General features: G+C 40.4%; 1 protein-coding gene across 2 annotated transcripts in view; it reads right to left on the reverse strand.

Annotated features, from left to right (window-relative positions):
• The window catches only part of MXI1 (MAX interactor 1, dimerization protein), a 106,054-nt gene extending 101,846 nt beyond the window's left edge, over positions 1 to 4,208 (reverse strand). The window contains exon 1 of one of the 2 annotated variants that reach the window (XM_074233731.1): positions 3,714 to 4,208. In XM_074233731.1, the coding sequence (XP_074089832.1) occupies positions 3,714 to 3,975 (262 nt within the window). In that variant the 5' untranslated portion in view covers positions 3,976 to 4,208. The remainder of the gene's footprint in view (positions 1 to 3,713) is intronic. The other variant, XM_074233734.1, reaches the window with a different exon arrangement.
• Between the last annotated feature and the right edge of the window lie 18,234 nt (positions 4,209 to 22,442).

The following is a 22,442-nucleotide window of genomic DNA, read 5'->3' on the forward strand; positions in this document are numbered from 1 at the left end:
TTTTACATAGAAACACCCGGCCCTTTCCCACTTTGTAAGCTACTATTTTTTGACTTGATTTGACAGCAACCAAAAACCCTCAGCCCATCAACAGAAAACAGTATAGCATCTGGGCTAAGCCATCAAAATTTCTTGAACTAGAGACTAATTCTGCTATGGTCAAGAAGAATTCCTAGGACAGTTCAGGATGTTGTGCAAACACAGAAACACTTTCTCACTTTCTCTCTCTCTCTCTCCAACTTATGACACTTCAGTCCCAGGCCATACAGAAGAGACATATTACTGTAGGATATCTATTGCCTGGGCGTTCTGCATAGAACTTAGCTGTCCTCCAGAAAAAGCCTTATATTCGGTGTATAGAGTCTCTTTAAGAAGAGGCTAGTCTGGCAGCTTTAGCACTACAGTTCCCAGAGACTCCCGGTCTGGGCTCCCGATTCCACCCACAGACCTCTAAGCCCTAGCAACGCGTGACGTCATGAGAGGCCAAAGTTGCTAATTGGCCAAAACCCTCAGCTAGGTCAAGTCCAGTCAGAGGAGAGAAGTTTGTCTCCATGTGGAAACCACGTGTCTCCAGCTGGGAGGGGAGAAGCGGGGAGAGGCGGAGAAACAGGGATCAAGTGACTATGGAGGGGGGGAGCGGGCGCTAATGCAGGCAGGGAGGTTATGCACCTGAGCCAGCAGCATTCTATGCAGTAATGTGACCTAAAAAAAAATACCACGCAAGAGCCTGGGAGGAAGCTTAAGAAAGAAAAACAACGGCGGTTTTCCTTCCAAAAATGTTCCAAACCCGATCCCAGGGACCCTGTCTAGAGTCCCCGACTCATTTCCTTTCTCCCCGCTCACTTTTCGCCTCTTAAGAGGTTCTCTTGAATGTAAGGCGCGCCGCGGCTCGCGGAGGATGGAGAGGGGCGCCGCGACCCTCCTCGGCCGCTTACTCCGGTGACGTGACGTGGGGCATTGTGCGGAGCAAGAGGAAAAAGCGGCATACGAGAAGATGAAGGAGAAGGAGAAAGGCCCTTCCAGAAAGCCTTGCGTCTTTCTGGGGGAGAAGGGATGGGGGGGGGGAGAAAGTCGGGAAGAATTCGGTGATATTTGCAGGGGATGCTGGCACGGAGCCCGGGTACCAAGCAGAAGGGCACGCGGCTGGGGCGGCGCGCAGGGAGGGCCCAGGGACTCGGGATTATGTCATCCCCCACAGCCCCCACAATGCGTGGGCGGCCGGGGGCGGAGGGAGTGGGGGAGGGCCCGCGCGCCTCGGGCCCCAGCCCCCAGCCCCCAGCCCCCAGCCCCCAGCCCCGCCGCCTTTATGCCTCCCCGCCACATTATTTCACGCTCTGCGCCCAGCACATCTGCGGAAATCAGGGCGCTGCTTGCGGCACGTCCTGTGGAGCAAAGCAGCGGCGGCGAAAAGGGAGAGCGGGGGCTAAAAATACCCCAGCCCGGGGGGGGGGGGGGCGGGATAGGTCCGTGAAGTTGACTTTGACCGAGGAGAGGCGGCCGCTCCGGAGCTGGAGCCCGACTGACTCCGAGCGGCCCGGCCGGTTTGGTTCGGGCGGGTTCCGCGACCTCCCCACCCAAACAAGAGCACGCGGACCTGCTCGGTGGGGAGGAGACCTTCCCCTCCTCCTCCTCCTCCTCCTCCTCCGCGCACCCCACTGGGCAACCCGGCTCGCTCGGCTTTCTGCCTACGTGACTCGCGGCCACGCCAAGGAGGAGCAGAGCGGATAAACGAGAAGACGCCGGGCTCCCTCCCGGGTCCTCTGGGCCTGTGGCCCCAGGGAGAAGAAGCCCAGGAGGGGGAGAGAGAGAGAAAGGGAGAAGGAGGTTGAGTTTAGGGGTGGCAGAAGGAAAAAGAAAGGTTTCAACCCATTTCCAAAGACCCTTCCGTAAACACTTCCAAAGAAATGAAAGAATTAGCTCCGTCAACACAAAACGCAACTCTGGAGAAAAGAAGACGTAGGGGGCCCGGGCAGGAGAGACTCCTCCCCCAGGATGCCATCCCTCAAAGTGCACTCGCAAAACGACCCCCCCCCCATCCTCGCTTCACCCCCTCCTGCCTCCCCCAGCGTCCGCATACTCTCACTCCAGCTTTTTAGAAACTACCACCCTAGCCAATGCATTCCCTGCCTCCCCACCATAAAGAATCAGAGACACTGGAACTCGGACATCAGAGCTTTTCTCCTTTGCAACTTAAACACCAAGAGCTTTTCGGAGTGTGTGTGTGTGGGGGGGGCGGGGGAGCCCCTCCAACCTCTAAATTGAGATTGGAATAAAGAATTCGAAAGATTTCTGGTGCTTTCATAGGATTACTTTAACCCTGGAAGTCGATGCGTGTGTGTGTGTGTGTGTGTGTGTGTGTGTGTGTGTGTGTGTGTATGTGTGATGTTGTTGTTCTTGGCGAGTGGGAGTGAGTGTGTTGGGGGAATGGTGAGGGGAGGGTTGCAAGATCTGACACGTTGCAATCTGACCTTTGTGTGTGTGTATGTGTGTGTGTGTGTGTGTGTGTGTACGTACACGTCTTGCATGGATCTTCCTGCTTGCTCGGACAGATGAAACGGCCAGGGTTTTCTCTTAGTCTCCCTTTTCCCCCTTCCCCCTCCCTCCCATCTTTTATTGTCAATGACTCTGCTGCGAGCCGAGCTGTGGCAAACGCATGCACCCGTTAGGGATGGTTATTCTGCCGACGGGGGGGGGGGTGGTGAGGAGAGGGGGGGGGGTGTCGAGAGCGGCACAGGGGAAAAAAATAGCACCTCCCAAACCATCGGCAGGAGACCGAATTTATCAGGAAGGCTATTGACTTCCTTGCCTGCCCGGGCAGCTGAGTTCGAGACGTCGCCTGGAAAATAATGAAATGAAGCCACCTCCATCAAAACAGCCCAAACCCTAGGCAACTATTGTTTCCTGCAAGATCATAAAGTTTCCTTTTAGCATCGTCCCCCTTGGCCAACTTCCTTACTGCAAGGCCATTTTTTTTTTTGGAGGGGGAAGAGAAAGGGAGACTCTTCAACCTAAACACCGCATGGGTTTTTTGTTTGTTTGTTTTTGCTGGGGGTCGGCATGGGGAGGGAGGTTGATCGCCGCGGTGCACTTGTGCCAGCCAGCCGCCCCCGATTGTGTCTCAGGACGTGGATCCCTGGAGAACAGCGGGGAGAGAGAGAGAGAGAGAGAGAGAGAGAGAGAGAGAGAGAGAGAGAGAGAGAGAGAGTGCGAGAGCCAGAGAGACCGAGCGAGAAGGCGAGAATGAAAGAAAGCAAGGCAGAAAGAACAGGGTTTTGTTCTGGAATCCCGTTCTCTACCCTCCGCTTCCAACTTTAGCCTGCTAATAGAGCCACCCCACCCAGATCCAGGCGATGGCAAAACAAACACCGGTCCGGCCGGCCAAGGAGACTCTGGGAAAAAAAGGGGACTCAAAACGCCCTCGGGGACAGCCGGCTCACTGCCCCGGTGTCCGCCGAGCCCCACTTTGCAGTTTTCTCCCCGGCCCCTCTCCAAACCCCAGCAGACAGACCCACAGAGACGCACAGCCTCGCTGTCTCTCCCCCTCTCTTTGTTACATCTCGGGAAGCCCGGAGTGCCTGTCCCTTCCTCTGGTGTCAGTGGCTCGCGGCTGGGAGCTGGAGGGGGGGGGGGGCGGCGACGGGCAGCGACTGGTTCAAGGGGCCAGGCGCGGATGGAGGAGGGCGAAGAGCTGCCCCCCGAAGCCGCAAACTTACTTTTGTTCTCCTTTTCTATCTGCTCCAAGTAGCTGGCGGCCTCGAGCAGGATCTGCACATTCTGCAGGAAAGTGTTGATGTGTTTTTCCACCGAGTTCTCGCTGGTGTTGAAGATGTCACTGAAGGGGCACCTGAGTTGGGCTGCCACGGGCGCCCCGGGCTGGGGCTGGGGTGGAGGCTGAGCCTGGGGCTCCGAAGCGGCGGCCGGCCCATCCTCCTCCCCGCATCTCGCCTCTTTCCTCGGCCTGCCGCGTTTGCCCATGGTGGGGAGGGGGGGGATCTCCGGGCTCCGGCTTCGGACGCTCTGGGAGGAGGCTTGTTGCTGCCAAGTGCAGGACAGGATGTGAGGAGAAGAAAATGCGGCCGCAAAGAGTCTCTCGCAGACTTTCCGAACCTCTCCTGGTTGCAGTTGTGTATGTCTGCGTGCGTGTGTGTATGTGTGCGTGTGTGTGCGCGCGCGGGTGTGCGTGTGTGTGAGTGTATGTGTGTGTATGAGAGATTGAATGAACCTACAGGACGACTGAGGCTCTCTGGCCCCTGGGTCCTAGCGCGAGTCATGTACAGCCCTCTGACCAGAGAGGATAAAAGGGGGAGGGGGGAAGCTCGGGATTGCCCCCCCCAACTCCCCCCCCCCAACCTCACCTTTCTGAATCCCTTATTCAGTAGCGTTTTCAACCTGCCTCTCTTCAGTCCTTCACGGAAACTCACCGCATTTGACACGACCTGGAAAAATCCATAGGGCCAGTGTTTGTATACACCTGCACAAACAACACACCGCAGTCTGAACTGGACAGAATGAAAACCATCCTGGGTAATGGAGAACTCCTCCCCCCCCCACCCCCCTTCTCACCCAAGGCTAAGTCCAGGTTAGGAGACACGTCCATCTCCTCCCACCCTCCCTTCACCCTCCCCGCCCCTCCCCCCAGTTTTCAGACCAGGAGAAATAGCAAAGGTTAAAGTCGGAGAACTTGGATTTGTTTTCCTTTCCCTTTAAATGCCGAGTTCTGTCTTCTGATCTCGGGAGGTGAGGGTGGGAGAGGGTAGTTCTGTCCCTCCTATACGTGTCATCTCTAGCCCAAGAGATCATCTCGGGGATTCCCTAATCATGGCATCTCCGAGTTGGAAGAGACCTTAGAGGTCATCAAGTTCAACCTGTTACCAGGCATCCCTGCCTGAGGGTCGTCCATGGATACACGCCCCCTTGCCATTAATTTGTGGTTATTTTATTTTTACTTAACTTTTTACTTAACTTTGTACAAGTTTCTCCACCCCTGCCCCGCAGTGCCCCTCCCCCATATAAGAGTTTTGAGGGCAGAGCGTTTTTCTTTCTTTTTTTCACCTTGCCACTATTTATTTAATTGTTAAAATTAAATTAACTTCGTTTAATATTTATTGTGCTATTGAATGTCACGTAAATATTACTATTGCAACGCTTGGATCCTAAGTAGATGCTTAAAAATGATTGTTGGATGAATTAAGGAAGCAGCTTTTCCCTTTGTTGATGGGAATAGTAATCCAGCTCTCCTTTTCCCTATCTAGTTCTTCAAATTCTTATGTTTTTAACTAATCTTCATAAATGTTGCAGCCCCTATTATGATTTGCTGATTATGTATTATATATTACATAAATATATAAACTCTATATTATATAAAAGTTGATTTTCATTTTGAATTTGAATTTCTCTTACTCTCCTTCCCCTACCTATGAGTGCTTAATAAATGTTTATTCAATTGACCTAGTGTTTCAGCAGACTACTCTCCCAATCCTTACTGCTGCTTGCACTTAATTAAAGTTACCAGGAATGTGATTGTTAGAAAGTTCTTTCTAAATAAGTTGACATCCTTTTCCATGTGACAATCCATCAAATATTTGAAAAAAGCTTTTTTCGTCCTCTGTAAGTCCTCTTTTCTTTAGGTTACACATTCACAATCCTGCCAACTGGTCCCCATAGCCCTTCTCTTCCCTCGTAAATTTCTACAGCCCTAATAGTAAAAGTACCTGTTCTTCATCTAGATTGTCATTTGAGGTTGGAGAGGGAAGGGGTTATGGACCCTTAGTTTCATCCATTGTGGGGGAAGCTAGTCTATAACTTAGATAAGAAATTGCTTGGGTGCACTGATATTTTAAGTACCCAGCCCTCAATCACTTAGCTCAGATTTGGGGTAGGAATTTGAAATCAGGTTTTCTTGACTCCGAGGTAAGCTCTCTAGACCCCTTCTCTGGTTTGGTTTTTGTTGCTGTTGTTTACACATGAATCTTTGATTTCATTAGTATAGAGAACTTCCAGTATGTAAAATATTTTCTGCCAATGCAAATCATCAACTCCTTTGAATTTGTACTTGGTCTACCATGAATGTGTCTGCGTGTGTGTGCGTGTGTGTGTGCGTGTGTGTGTGTGTGTGTGTGTGTGTTGTGTGTGTGTGTGGCAGCAGGGGCAATCAGAGATTAAGGCAACTTTCTTAGGATCACGAAACCAATATGAATCAAGGACAGGAACTGAATCCAGGTCTTTCTGAATCCAAGGCACTCTACTTTTCAATATCCTTCCTAAAATAAGTCTTGCCATCATTTCTTTAAAATTGGAAGTCTTCGGATTGGGTTAGAAGAATATAAAGATTATGCTGCCAAAAAGGAAAATATGAGAGCTATCATAAGCACCTACTTTTACCCTCATCTCCATCCTCCAGTTAGTGCTTTCTCCTTCCTCAAATTATTATTAATCTGTGTAAATGCTGTAACCCCAGTATAATATCCTGAGGACAAAGATTTTTTTCCATTTTGTCTTTCCATCTTCCCTTCTCCTACCTAGTACAGTCTCTTGCACATAGTAGGTACATAATAAATATATATAGAATTACATTGTTTCTGAGGACCTCTCCCACCTCCCCCAGGCTTTGGCTATGAAAATGAATGAGGGAAAGGGCAGCTAGGTGGCGCAGTGGATCCTGGAATCAGGAGGACCTGAGTTCAAATCCTACCTCAGACCTTTAATAATTACCTAGCTGTGACACCTAGTGTGACCTTGGGCAAGTCACTTAACTCCATTGCCTTAAATAAATAAAAAAGAAAATGAATAAGGGTGCAGAAGCATAGCCCAAGATATTTTCCTTTATTTGCTCCACAGGAGGTCTGAACATATCCCATTCATGAATACTACACTATCACTTTTGCCACTGAACTCAAATGAGGCCTGATTTTCTTTCCCCAAACTAGAGGTCTGACTGTTCTATACTTCTTAGTATATGACCCATGTTCCTAGGGGGAATAATCCAAACATGCACAGAAAGTAACTTTATTTCTGCTAGGAAAATAATCAAAGAAATTCATTTAAGAATTGTCACCCAAGTGACATTTCCAGAAGCATTTACCCTAAAAGCTCTTACTGGAAGTGAAAAATTTGGGGAAAAGATGAGAGAAAAATGAGTTTGTTATATACCTGGTGGTACTATGTATGTTGAATATGGAAAAACTAATTGGGTTCTCATAAAGTCCTTACCTAGTTTCAAACTATAAAAACTTAAATTATAAGTAGAATAGAAATTTTAAAGCCATCTAAAAGAAAAATTATTTATTATTAGAGTAAATATGTGATGCAAATATATTTAATATATTTTACACTTAGTAAACCTTAAAACATTATATAAATACTAGTTTTATTATTAACATCACGGCTACCATCACCACTATTTTGTCAGTTACAGCTACCCCTACTGCTGCTGCTCCAAACTACTACTACTACTACTACTGCTGCTGCTGCTACTACTGCTACTACTACTACCATAGTTACTATTACTACTACCATCGTCACTATTTTACTACTGCTACTATTGTAGTTTCTGCTGCTAGTACTACTTCTGTTACTACTATTACTACTGCTACTGTTACTATTACTACTTCTATCCCTCTGAAAAAGACATCAGTGCTAAAAAGATAAATTAAGTTCCTGTTAAAAGAATGACATATATCAGGACTGAGAAAAAAATTCCCTACTCATTTCTGGAGATTGTGGACTCTACTAGTATCAAACCTAGACTACTAAAATTCAAAAGTTTAAAAAATATGCAAAGCATTTATGAAGGTCAGAGTGTAGAGCTGCCCATTTAAAAAAAAAACTTCTTCCTAAACCATACTGAATTCAATGGGATTTGTTCAAAACGAAACTAGATTTTGCCAGTCCCAAGTACAAGGTGGAATGGTGAAGTTCGACGAAAAACCTGCTTTTACTTCAGTGATTTTTATGGACTCACATCCATGGAAATACATATTGAACAGGTACAAATTTCTAGTCATGTCAGTGTACATATATCCCACAATAAGTCCTCAAATTTCTTTGTTGTTTTGAAACTATCCCTTCTCCTCTCAAAGGTTTGTGGGCTAGAGCTGGTCTAGTGGGAATCTGGGAGCCAGGCCACAGATCTGACCCAGGCCAAGAGAAACAAGGACTAGTAGAAAATCTACAAAAAAGTGCTGATTTGCACTCTCCCACAGTCAGCCAAATCTTAGTCCTCAAGATTATTCCCATGGAAAATGATACTATTGGTGCTAAATCAAGTCTTCCAGTCTCATTCCATCATCTGAGTATTATTATTTTTTTTGTTATTCTACAAGTCCTTAGCCTGGAACCATGGCACCACAAGAGGCACCATAAAGGCAAGAGAAATGTCTGTTTGAATTTCAAAGCTCAGATCTGTCCTGCCCTGAAATTTTCCATATGTTTAAGCATAGTATAGTTCTATTAAATATGTTCATTTCTGGAATCCATGTGCAGGGTGACTAACATGCCAAGGTCTCTAGCAACCTCATTCTTTGTCTTTCTTTTTTTCCATCTCAAAGCCCATCAAATGTTAAATGATATTAGCATTGCATAGGTCTCCTTCTCTTCCCCAATGAAAAAGATATCTGTAATGAAGTCAGTTTGGACACCAAGTGTTGCTAAATGGATGACTCACTGTTTAGATAACGGGATTCTGGGTAGAGTCTTTCATCCCATTCCCCTCTTTGCTTTGTTTTTGGACTTAGACCACTCTCTACCTTGATTTCATAAATTCTGAATTTAAGATAAATTGGACCATTTTGAGAATGGGACAGGGATTTCTGTTAAAGGAAGAAGGGACATGGGATAGAGAAAGGAGAAGATGAGAAACTGATCTGATAAGAACTACTGGAAAACACTTGAACTATTTGAAAGGAAAGTCTTGATGGAAAAGCACTGTGTGCAGATGCTCCCTAAGGGAGCAGAGATGGCTTCTGATGGTTGCTCAGCCTGGTTTGTTTCCCCAGCTTTTTTCCCCTTTGTTTGCCTTCTTTGCTTTCTTGGTAATATTTTTTTCATCGCCCTTGTTTGCATATTAAAGCAATATTATTCGATGTTTTATTTCTCCCCTCTTTTTCCCCTAGTAATTCTATACTCACACATCAAAGGAGTTGTTTTGCCTATAATTATGCCTTTATGTACACAGAGGCAGGTTAATTACTGAAAAGGAGAAAAGAGAGTTTCCACTGAGATCTCTCCTTCTTGCATACAGATGGGATGCAGATCACCTGTTTGACTCTGAGAGGATACTTTTTGACTTTCCTGGAGTCCCTAACTGCTCTCAAGTCTTCCCTTCTTTCTTCTGTTCTTACTCACAATAGTTCCCTCCCTCCTCCCCTCTTTCATCCTTTCTCCCCCTCACCTTCTCTCTTTCCCCCTTCTATTTCTCTTCTTTTCTTTCTCCTTTTTTCTTCCTCCCCTTCTTTCTTTCTCTTTCTTCTCCTCCTTCCTTCCTTTTCTTCTTCCCTTCCTTCCTTCCTTCCTTCCTTCCTTCCTTCATTCTTTCTTTCATTCTTTGTTTCTTTCTACTGCTTGGTAAATGTGAAAAAAATTTTGTTTCTTCTGCCTCACTAAAGCATTGCTAACCAAATTTCTAGATGCTTTTTGTTATGGAAGAAAACCTTCCAGTGTGAGCCAAGAAATTGCCTCAGAGTTCTAAGACTGGGAGTATTCATGAATCTTTCTGTGGTTCTCCTTCCAGGTTCCATTGTCTTTAGAGGAGAAACACATCCAAATATATGGATGAAATTTTAAGACTTAAAAGAACCTCCTCAGTTGCCTGATACAGTTTCCCCAGTTTGAATAAAAAATAAGTTACAGCTTTAGCATTTTGCTTCTTCCTAAGGCTAAATCCATATATACTTTCCAGCTCAGATCCCTTCCCTTGTTACTACATCAGGGAATATATAAAAGAGTAAAGAGAACAAAGAGTCTCTGCATTAGAATAAGAACTCAGTTTTTTTTTTGTTTCCCATATACTAATATCCTGATTTCTGGAATCCCAGAATTCCAGAGTCAGAAGAGATCTAGGAGATGTAGTCTAAACCTTACTTGAAGCTCCTACAAAATGCAAGTGAATGGTAACCCAGTCTCAACTTGAACATTTCAAGTGACAGCAAACTCTTTTATACTGGAGTTGGAAGGGAACTCAGAAATCACTCAGTTCAATGTGTAACTAAGTAGGAATCCTTCCCTTCCTAAGGTCATCATCTAATCTTTTTTTAAACACTCTTGGTGGTAGAAAATTCACTTTCTACTAAGGCAGTCAATTTTACTTTTGGACAGTTCTGATTGTCTTTTGTTTTCAGATTGCATACATTTCCCACTATATTTCTCTCCACAATTTATTCCAGAAAGCTGTCCCTTATAATTATATCTATAGGACTGAACAATGGTGTCCCAGTCCTAGAAGCAGTCTTTTTAGAGTACTCTGGCTTTACAGAATCTGGGTGTCCTTATTCCAAATGCCACTTGAGCAGGCAAGTCAGATTTTCAAAACATGGCTTGTTTACAATCACTCTCCCACGATTTTGAGAATAGCTTTGAGACAGTGGGATTTTTCTAATGCTTTCAGCTTAGGCCATCATTCTAGTGTTTCCCCTCAATATCAATCATTAATGATTACAGTTATAATATTAGTTAGCCAATTAACATCATTAAACTTTTACAAAAGATAGTTATTGAAAAAATATAGCAAAACCCAAAGTATAAAATCATTCCCCTAAACAAAGATATGTGTACATATGTGTATATGTATATGTATATATATATATATGTATATATATATACATATATATATATACATATACATATATATATATTCTTCTTCACATCTTAGTCTCTGGTAAGAGTGTGCTCAAACTTAAAGTGGTTACTACAAACATTTCCATCATCAAGTTCACTTTTTTTTGCTGAAAGTCACACCTTTTGCTCATGGCAGAACTGGATTATGCAGGCTTGGTTCTATTCTCATTAGGCTCAACTGCCAGAAAATTCTGATATAGGCTTCTATATCTAGAAGTTTGTTGTCTCTTCTGATCTCCCAGCATTTCACAAGACCCTATATCAATAGAAAGAAGATACAAATAGGGAGTCCTGTCCTAGATGCAGGCTTAGCTAGGAGGTCATGTGCTCAAATGCAGGCCCAGAAATGAGGTGGAAGAGGGAAGGGCCCTCCTCCATTATTGTTCCAGAAGTCAGAGAGAAATTTTTCTTCTAGCCAGCAAGGCCTTTATTTGAAAAATTAGTAAATTTTATATGCATACTTAGTTGTGGCTCAGCAGCTAATTAAAATACTTTTCTTCATCATTCAGTAAGCAGACAGGAAATAACTACCAGGACATGCTCTGAATGGAGGAATCAGGGTCTTCTATTAAATGACCACCACAGTTTCCCAAAAACCAGTCTTTCAAAATGGGTTGTTATCAGGAAAAGCCTTGAATTTAATTGCCAGTTCCTTTGTTAAAGAAGGAAAAAAAGGGGGTGGCTAGGTGGTACAATGGATAGAGCACTGGCCCTGGAGTCAGGAGTACCTGAGTTCAAATCTGACCTCAGACACTTAATAATTACCTAGCTGTGTGGCCTTGGGCAAGCCACTTAACCTCATTTGCCTTGCAAAAACCTTAAAAAAAAAAGAAGGAAAAAAAGTTCAACATAACTAGATAACATATTGGAAAGTTATGACTTTATTAATGCATGCTCTACATCTACGGTCCTCTATCTCTACAAAAAAGGGGGTAAAGTGTCTTTCACATCTCTTCCTTGGGACCAAGATTCATTATTTTAATTTCATAGTATTGTTTCAATTGTTTTGTTTTTATTGTTCTCATTAAATTGTTGTACTCATTGTTTATGCTGTTTTCTACATCTACTCATTTCACTTTTCATCAGATCATTAAGTCTTTCCCTGCTTCTTTGTATTCATCATATTCATCTTTTCTTACATTCCTATACCAATTTTTTTTCTTAGTCATTCTTTAATTGGTAGGGATCTATCTACTTTTTTTCTTTCCTTTTAAGGAAATTACGCACTTAGAAAACCTCAAATAAAACAAGCATTTCTATCTGTTAACATTTAGGGAATAAGAAAGGATTGACCATGAATTTAAAAATCTTTGTTATTCAGAACTTCCTTTATTAAAAAGTATATAATAAATATAAAATTAACTTTGAAAGCTATGTGTTTTTCCTGTCATTCTTTACAAATTTCCTTCTTTTCATTTGGGAGAGGGAAGCCTTCCTATTATTGACTCTTTTTTACCTTTGCCTCCTCCACTAATAAAAAGGAAAGAAAACTAAAATTTATGTAACAAGTATGTATTGTCAAGTATTGGATCTATCCAAAATATATATACCCAAGTATTGGGTGTATCCAAAAATATATGTATCATTTTGCATCTCTAGTACATCATCTCTCTGTCATGAACTGGGTAGCTTACTTCATCCTCTGTAATCACATTGCTCTGTAATCACATTGAATAGAGGTCTAAAGTTTTTCAAAGTTGTTGTTTTTTAATGTAATTGCAGTTATTGTATAAATTTTTCTCTTCATTCAGTTCTCCACCTGTTCATGCAAGACTTCCCAGGTCTTCCTGAAACCATTTCTTTTATCATTAAAAAAAATCATATAATAATAGAATGCTTTGTTCACTTACCATATTTTGTTCAGCCATTCTAGTACCCCTTCAGTTTCTAGTCCTTTGCAACTACAAAAAGAGGTGCTCGAAATACTTTTGTACCTATGGGTCATTTTTCTTTTCTTTGATTGCTTGAGGTATCTCAACCAAAGGGTAGGCATGATTTAGTGACTTTTAAAGAATAATTCCAAATTGCTTTCTGGAAGACTGGACCAATTTGTAACTCTACCAACAGTGCATTAACAATCTTGTAAACTAACTTTTATGATTTGTCTGTTCATTCATTTATCATTTAGCATTCAATTATTAAATTCCCATTTAGGTAGAATTTTTGCTTCAGTTTTTCATTTGGTTATATTTTTTAATTTTGTAAGGGTCTATAAAGGATGTATCCGATTTTTCTGCTTTTGGCAATTTTCCTAAGCACTACTATATGCCATATGGAGCTAAGAACTATTTATCCACATCTATCTATTTGTATGTATTTGAATACATGAATGTGTTTGTATTTCTTTGTATATTCCTCAGTGGTTTCATTCAGAAGCTGTTGCAAAAATTTACTTCTTCAAACATTTGTTCAGGTTTATATTTTCCTTTATTCATATTTCCATTCTATTTGTCCAACTCTGATAAAGGGACATTTAAATCTCCTACTAGTGTAATTATCCTACTAAAGTTACTATGCTATCTTTTTGGCAGTTTATTTTTTTCTTTATGAATTTAGATAACATGCCATTTGGTGCATATATGTTTAATGTCAATAATAGTTTGTTATTTTTGAGTCATTTAACCAAAATATTTTTTTACTTATTTCCATTGATATTTCAATATTTCTTGCCTTTTCTGAGAGTGTGATTGTAATTCTTGAATTTTTGAATTCACCTAATGCATGGTAAATTTTGTTCTAGCCTCTCGTTTTGTACTTATATACGTTTGGTTTTTAGATATGTATTTGTTTAAAGTAATAGATTGTGCAGTTTTGTTTTCTTATCCATTCTGCCACATTTTTTCATTTTAATAGTTTATTTCATTCACATTTAAAATTATGAGTGTTAGTTTTATGTTTTTCTTCATTTGTGTCTCTTCTATTGCTTTTCAAAATATTTTTTAAAATCCCCTTAATCTTTTAAGTCCATACTTTGTTTCTATAATTAATTTTGCTTAAACTATTTTGATGCAACCGGATTTTCACATGCTCTCTTTCTTTCATCACTACCCCTTACTGCTATTTATTAATTCTTTCTCTAGTTTGGGAGGTTTTATTTAGATTGTTGGTTTCTTTTTTCTTCTTTCATCTATTTATCTTACTTATCCCTTCTTTTTCTCTTGTCAATTACATGGTTAGTTCAAAGTCCTCTTTATTTTCCTACCCTCTAACTTCTTTTGTTTGCTGGATTTTCACCCATGTTTTTCTTAAAACAACAGCTTTGCTTTGTTCTTGCCATTGTCTTCCTTTTCTGTGAATTTCAGAATTTTGTCAAGTGACTCAGGGCTTTTGTTTTTCTTGGTTCCTGAAAGTGTCCACCAGAGTTGCCAAGTCAAATATCTCATTGAATTAAAATATATCCAACTTGGTGGGGGTAGGGACAAGAAACAACATCACAAGTTTGTTTTTTAAGTATCAGAAGATATGAAGGATGTGAAAATAATTTGTAAAGTTAAAGGATTGCATGTAAGGTCTAGTCATTGTTAAACTCAGTGACAAATGCAGTCTATTAGTAGTGCCTTACTCATTCCTCTAAAGATGGCCTACATTCACTTGTGTTCCATTTTTGCAAGTCAAAGAAGTCTCTATGATGAAGATCATCTAGTGGAAATGACAGCATTAAAGGTACTATTATAGGAAGGAGTGATTATAGCATCCATTTGAAATCTGTTTGAGGGAACAGAGAAGGCCCCATCAATACAAGAAGAACCAAGTGTCAGTTTGCTTGGTCCTTTGAGATATTCCTTAATTGCATAAATTAGTCAATCAAAACCATACATAATGTTCTCTTTTCTAAGCCCTCAAGTTTCTCTTTAAGTCGAATATTATTGACTATCCCTTCCTCCTGAATATCTTCTTCGTTCTGGGTTTTTATGATGCTGCCCTCTTCTAGTTCTCTTTCCTACTACCTTACTGACCTTTATAAGAGCATTGCCCATGTCCTGTCCCAGTGAACCTCAGGGCTCTATCTTGGGACATTTTTTTTGAGATAATTGATACTAAGTGACTTCCTTTATCTTAGGACTTCTCTCTTTATATCCTCTCATTGAGTGAGAGTTTCCAAGGAATCAATTATTATATCTACACAAATGACTCTCAAATCTATATATTTAGCTGTGTCTCTCTTTTGAGCCTTAGGTCCATGTCAAAAACTACCTTCTGACCTTCTCTACCTGATATTCCATAGGCATCTCAAAGTCTCTAAAGTGGATTTCATTATCTTTTCCACTAATTCTGGCCCTCTTAAATTTTCCATTTATATTGAGGGTATCATCATCCTTCTAGTCACTCAGGTTCATAAACTAGGGGTCATCCTAGATAGACTCATCACTCTCATATCACTCTCCATATGCAACCATTTACTGTCTTATGGATTCTATTTCTCTATTTCATAGAATATTAGAGTTGAAAGAGACTTCACCAACCATTTAGTTGAATCCATACATGAGATAGCTCTTTGTTATAGTATACCCAAGAAATATGCTTATCAGATCTCTATATGGAGAAGGGATCCATCATGTTGGGAAGTTCTTTTATGATATAAAACCTAAATTTGACTCTTTTCAACTTTTCCCTAGTTCTACTCTCTAGAGTCAAAGAGAACAAATCTAAGACCCTTTCCACTTCGTATGACAGCTCATCAAATACATTAAGGCAGCTATTATGTTCCCAAACCTCTCTCATCTTCTCTTTTAAGGCTAAAGATCCTTGAGGAAATCAGCTGATCTTTAAACTTCATGGACTCAAAGAACTTTACTGAGTTGTCCTTTGGAAACTCTAGCTTAGGGGGATGGAAGAAGGGAACAATGTCTCTATGTTCCAGGCACTGTGCTTTGACAAGGTAGGTGCTATTATTATTCCCACTTACAGTTGAGGAAATGGAGTCAGAGAAAGGTTAAGTGACTTGCCCAAGGTTACAGAATCTTTTTGTCTCCAGGTCCAATGCTCTATCCACTGTTCTGCCAGTTGCCCAAGTTATCATGCCCAGAACTGAACACAATACTCCAGATGAGGTCTGATGAGGACAGAATAGAGTGGTACTATCACCTCTCCATTCCTAGAAGCCAGGGCTCAGTACAGCCCTAATCACATTGATTGTTGTTGTTTTTTTGGCTGTCATGTTATACTGCTGATTTATTTTGAGCTTGGAGTCCACAGACTTTTTGTTTTTCAAAACAGTCCCCTTAACCACCTCTCCCATATTGTACTTTTGATTTTTTTGTACCCTAATATAAAACTTTACATTTATACCTATTGACTTTCTTTTTTTTTTATTTTTTTTTTTATTTTTTAGGTTTTTTGCAAGGCAAATGGGGTTAAGTGGCTTGCCCAAGGCCACACAGCTGGGTAATTACTAAGTGTCTGAGACCGGATTTGAGCCCAGGTACTCCTGACTCCAAGGCCAGTGCTTTATTCACTACACCACCTAGCCGCCCCTACCTATTGACTTTCATCTCATAGATACAGCCCAATGCTGTACCATGTTAAGATTCATTTTGAATGCTGGGTTATATTCCATTGTGTTATATACCAACCTCCACTTTGTGTCAAATGCTAATTTGATGAACCAGCTAATGTTTATCTGAGACATTAATTAAAATATGAAATAGAACAGGACCAAATCCTGGATATTTCCTGCCATATTGACAATGAATCTAACCAGTTCAGAATCCTTCTAATTATATTATCAATTAACTTAGATCTTTCTGTCTTTTCCAGAAGAGTGAGATACTTTATTAAAAAACAAAAACAAAAACTAGGGGGCAGCAAGATTTCCCAGTGGTTAGAGTACTGAACCAAGAGGGAGGAGGATCTGAGTTCAGATTTGCCTTACTACTTTACTACCTTTGTAACTTTGGGCAAATCACTTAACCTCATTGCCAAAACAAAACAAAACATAACTAAAAAATGCAAAACTTTGATTACATCTAGATAAACTATAGCCATAGCATTACCCTCATCTATGAGTTTAGTAGTTCTAAACAAAAAGGAAATGAGGTCAGTTTGGCATAAGCTATTATTACTGAAGTCATTCTGGCTCTTTGTAATCATCACTTTCCTTTCAAGATATTAGCAAGCCATGTCTTCAATGATCCAGTGTAGAACTTTACCAGGAGTCAAAGTCAAGCTTACTGGCATATAGTTTGCAGACTCTGTTCTTTTCCTTTAAAAAAAATCACATTTTCCCTTCCTTAATCTTGTGATTGTTCTCCCATCTTCAATGATTTTCAAATATTATTTATGGTGGCTTAGCAATCACATCTGCCCCTTCTTTCAGTATGTATGTTGTAGTTCACCTGGATCAGGTCTTTCTAACTCCTTACTTATCTTGGATATCAACTCCTTGTCAGTCATTTTTTGTTCTTTCATTTCTAGTGCAAAGGTTATTCTCTTTGGCAGAAAGAGCAGAAACTGAATATTAAATGAATATTACTGGCTTCTCTCTGATGTTTATTTGTGATTGTTTACAGGACTTACCTATATATCCTTCTCTTTGCTCACTTGACCAACCATCCCTCTTCTCCTTTATTGGAGAGGATTACAATATCTTTTTTTATTGATTTCCCTGTATCTAGCCTCTCTCATTTTAATCCTGTCTTTCAAATAGATAATCCAAAATCATAAAAATGACCATGAAACTTACCCATTCAAGAAACTTCATTGACTTCCTTTTGTCTCTTGGTTAGAATGTAGTTTATGTTTGGAGAAAAATCTTTAAATTCTGACTAATATATTTTTCAAGAATGAATACACTTTGTTTCTCCTCCTCATGCATTCTACAGTCTACTTACTGTTCGTTGTACATAATAGTTCATTCCAATCTCTATTTTAGAAAGGCTGTTCTCCATGCCTACAATACTCTCCCCCTTGAACTTAAGGGTTTTTATCCCCTTTTATGCAGTAAACTTTTTCTATGTAGCTCTAGAAGAGAGGAACCAAGGTTAAAGGATGGAAGTTACAGAGAAGTAGCTCCCCTTAGGCAGCTTGAGTGCCAACTCCTTCAAGAGACCTTTACTATTTCCCCCAGAAGTTAATGTTCTTCTTCAAATTGCTTTGTATTATATTTTCACATATTTTATCTTTACTTGTCTGTGTACTAGTACCATTTTTTCAGCAATTGTGTATTTCTCTGAGACTTTTCTTATCCAGAGTTTGGTCCTGTTCTATTTCACATTTTAGTTAATGTCTCAGATAAACATTAGCTGGTTCATCAAATTTACATTTGACACAAAGTGGGGGTGGGTATCTAACACAATGGATGATAACCCAGCATTCAAAATGAATCTTATCATGGTACAGCATTGGGCTGTATTTTACTAGGGGTAAGGCTGGAATGAGATAGATTGAGGGACCTCCATGGTCCATACTGAATCTTCTTGAACAGGGAAAAGTCAGTCCCAGAAGGCTACTACACAGAGAGGCCTAAGCATCAGGTCAGTGAGATTTTTTTTTTTTTGTTTAGGTTTTTGCAAGGCAAATGGGGTTAAGTGGCTTGCCCAAGGCCACACAGCTAGGTACTTATTAAGTGTCTGAGGTCGGATTTGAACCCAGGTACTCCTGACTCCAGGGCCGGTGCTCCATCCATTGTGCCACCTAGCCATCCCAGATCAGTGAGATTAATGATTTTGAGTCAAGGTTTGATTACCAGAAACATGGAGGGCTGAGCCAAGGGCCTAAATTCAAGACTAGATGAAAAATGCTGATCAGGATTCAGTACAAGATCAACTGTATTTAATGTGTAGACTTAGAGGTTTAAGTTGGGATCAGGAACTGCCTTCTGCTCAGAAGAATGAGCAGAGTTCAGTGGTTAGTACAGAGTCTAAAGCAATTTGTCTCATTTGGCATCCTGCGAACATGTGTGTGTTCATATGCCTGGGCCCATGAGACTGATTTAACATTTTTGCTCCTTCTTAACTAGCTAGCACTGCACTCAGGACAGGCAGCTATACCTGAGTGGCAAGAAGCATTTCCTGCAATATCCACTGACTTTTTTCATCCTTTTCAAACTGATCCAAACTTTGCAGTCTTAGAACCTTTTAAGTATGGTATCATCTCATTCTCTGTTGTATCATAAGCAAGTGCTTGCTGCAAAGGCATTTGTGGAACACTAGCACCAAAACTTTAATCCTAAATAGTATTGATAGGTCCATACCAACATATTCTATAGTTGAGGGAAAGGTAATTCACTCTTCCTCTACTCTAATATTCCAGATAACTATACTCTCTTAGCCTTTCTGCCTTTACTCATTGATTTGAAAAAAGTAAAAAAAAATATAGGTCCCATATGTGAAATTTAGTTATACACAGCTTTACAAAGAATGATCATTTTCTTTAAAAAAAAAATTGCTAGCCCCATCTAGTCTCATCCCCTTTATAGAGAAGGAAATAGAGAAGTGGATTCCAAGATTTGTTACAGGTCTCACAGATACTAAGTAGCTGAGCCAGGTCAGAAGACTCCAGATCCAGACCTGTTTGACCTTTCTCTATGGTTATCCCCTTTCCACTCCCTCAGATATACTTGACCACATACTCTCCCCTTCCCTCACCCTCTTCCCATAAAAAAATCTACTATTGGGAAATGATCCAGAAACTCATGCCTACTCAGATGTCAAAGATTGATAACAACTTTATTATGCTTTCTATGGTGAAGTAGAAAGGATGACTGAATTTAAAGTCTGGAGTCTTCAGTTCAAATATCAGCTTAGCCATTATTTGTGTGACTTTTGACTTTGGATTTGCATTCCTAGTGTCTGACCTAGAGTCGGAGCTTAAAATATGCTTTCTCATTCATACCAGACCTCAGTCTCCTCATCTGAAAAATGAAGGTATTGAACTAGAAGACCAATATATTTCTTTCAGCTCTTTTTTTAAGGTTTTTTGCAAGGCAAATTGGGTTAAGTGGCTTGCCCAAGGCCACACAGCTAGGTAATTATTAAGTGTCTGTGACCAGATTTGAACCCAGGTACTCCTGACTCCAGGGCTGGTGCTTTATCCACTGCGCCACCTAGCTGCCCCTCTTTCAGCTCTTAATCTATGAATTCTATCTTTTTTTTTCTTGTCATTTTCACTTTAGCAGCAGTCACAGCCTCAAGTTGAAGGAGTTAAACCTGTGGTAGGATTTTAGTCCCTAGTGGTAAGTGTATTTTGGGAATAGAAATACTTCCCTGTTATATTCAAAGGATACTTTAAAATTTTTTTCACCTCACCGATATTTATATTTTCTTTCTCCCAACACTCCACTGAAAAAAAAAGAAAAATAAAGCTATTTAAACAAATATGCATAGTCAAACAAGAATAGATTCCCATATAAGCTATGTCCTAAAAATATAAGGCTTTATTCTGTGTATTTAGATCATCACCTCTCTGTCAGGAGGTTGGTAGCCAACTTCATTAGCAATTCTCTAGATTCATTGTTGGTTCCTTGCATTGACTAGAATTTTTGAGTCTTTAAGAATTATTCATTTTCATATCATTATAGTAGTAAATAAACAATATCTTTGGGGCTGTTGTCTATTCTAGCTTTGTGTTCAGCTCATCTTGTCCATGGAGATTCAATTTGGTTTAGAGAATCAACACTAGATGCATGCATATATCTGGAGACACCAGTTCTCTTTCAGCTATTCTGCCTTTAAGCAAATACTTGGCAAAGCAAATCAAGAAGTCAGTAAAACAAAGAGACAAAATAATCAGTTTCTTATTTTTTTTCTGCAGAAGAGATACCACTCTGCTATAGGCTCTCAAAATACCGTGCACCTTTCACACCCATTCATACTTTATTTTATAGCTATTTGTATGCATGTCATTTTCCCCTATAATACCTTAAGTTTATCTCTCTATCCCCACATTGCTTAACTCGAGGCTTTAGTAGTCATGCAGTGACCTGGATGTCGTATCTTCCTATTCTTTTTTTTTTTTTTTTTTACTAACTAATCAATTAACTAAGAGCTTGTATGAAGTCAGTATTCAGGGCTATTTGAAATACAGCCTTGTAGAAGCCCAGAAAGTCATGACTCAGATCATTCCCTATCACTTCTGAGGAAACTCTCTCCCCTCCTTTCCTCCCCTCCCCTCTGCTCTTCTCCTTTTCTTCTCTCTTCTCCTTTTCTCATCTTTCTCTTCTTTCTTTCTCTTCTTTCTTTCTCTTCTTTCTTTCTTTCTTTCTTTCTTTCTTTTTCTTTCTCTCTCTTTCTTTCTTTCTTTCTTTCTTTCTTTCTCTCTTTCTTTTTCTTTCTTTCTTTCTTTTTCTTTCTCTCCTTTCTTTCTTTCTTTCTTTCTTTCTTTCTTTCTTTCTTTCTTTCTTTCTCTCTCTCTCTCTTTTTCTCTTTCTCTGTCCTTTCACTTCTCACTGGCTGGACTAATCCCAGATTAGATACTAATGAGCTATGTTAGAAAAATTTTGGGGGCACAATGTTCTTAACTTTAAAATGAAGTTGAGCTTTTAGGAGCCCTCCTAATCCTGAACTTTTATGCATTTTCTCTTTTTCCCTTCCTTTCTTATCCCTTCTACCTATTTAGTTATTAGGACTAGAAAAATCATTGATACTTTGTACCAGTTGATATATATTGCATATCTATTGGAATATCAGGAACACTCTTATACTGTTTGAGGCCCATTGACCTCTCCTTTTCATAATATCTCAGATCCAGGAGGAAGAAACTACAGTGTTCACTACTCTGGTCTATGTATTAGGATCTCAAAGTTGGTAGTAATCACAGTAAAATGAAAGAAAGCAGGTTTCCCAAGTGTTATCTCTTTCCTTTATTGCCAAAGCTAGAAATATATTGGTGTCTGAATGAAATGAATCCTTGGCCTGTTTCAACATACTTGAAAATGTGCCAGAGTAGTTTAAAAAATATTTTATTTCTTATGGGATACTAATTCACAGAGGCAAGTGAGGATATCTTTTTCATATGTGTACCCTGCCAAACACTCATATTAAAACAATTGCATGAAATTATAACCTACCTGGAATAGCCAAAAGTGTAATCAAGGGCTATTTCCATATAACTACAGATGGAAACCACCAGTCCTAGACAGGCAGGAACACGACAATAAATAGTAGTAAGAAAACTCTTTCAGACTTTTGATACCATTGCATCATCCTTTAGGTGGAATCAAGCTTATGATTCATAGACCCACAGAAAGTCAGAGATGAAGAGACCTTAGATCTAGTCTAATTCAATCCTTCTATTTAACAGAAAAGGAAATGGGGGGGGGGAGAAGTGATTTATCCAAGGTCATATGGTTAGTCATTGATAGAACCAAGCTTAGAACAGTGATCTTTCCAGGTTTCAATGATGTCACCCCATTCAGTAATATAATTTAATTTAGGAAACCCTTCCTTCCTGCTAATTTTGAGCTTCTTTGAATCCCTTCCTCCACCCCTCCTAGAGCTCTGATATACACCTATGTGTGATCCTTACACCTCTTTAGTGTCCCCATGTATGAAAGGGTTAAAGGTTGATGGTCAGTACAGAGAGATTCTCTGTCTATCTGAACATCTGAATATAATCTTGGTTCCTATATGACATTTGGAGATTTAGGGAATGAGGAATATGAGCTTGTATGCCTA

Source organism: Macrotis lagotis, chromosome 4 (assembly GCF_037893015.1).
Source record: "Macrotis lagotis isolate mMagLag1 chromosome 4, bilby.v1.9.chrom.fasta, whole genome shotgun sequence".
In the NCBI taxonomy this organism is placed as follows: Eukaryota; Metazoa; Chordata; class Mammalia; order Peramelemorphia; family Peramelidae; genus Macrotis; species Macrotis lagotis.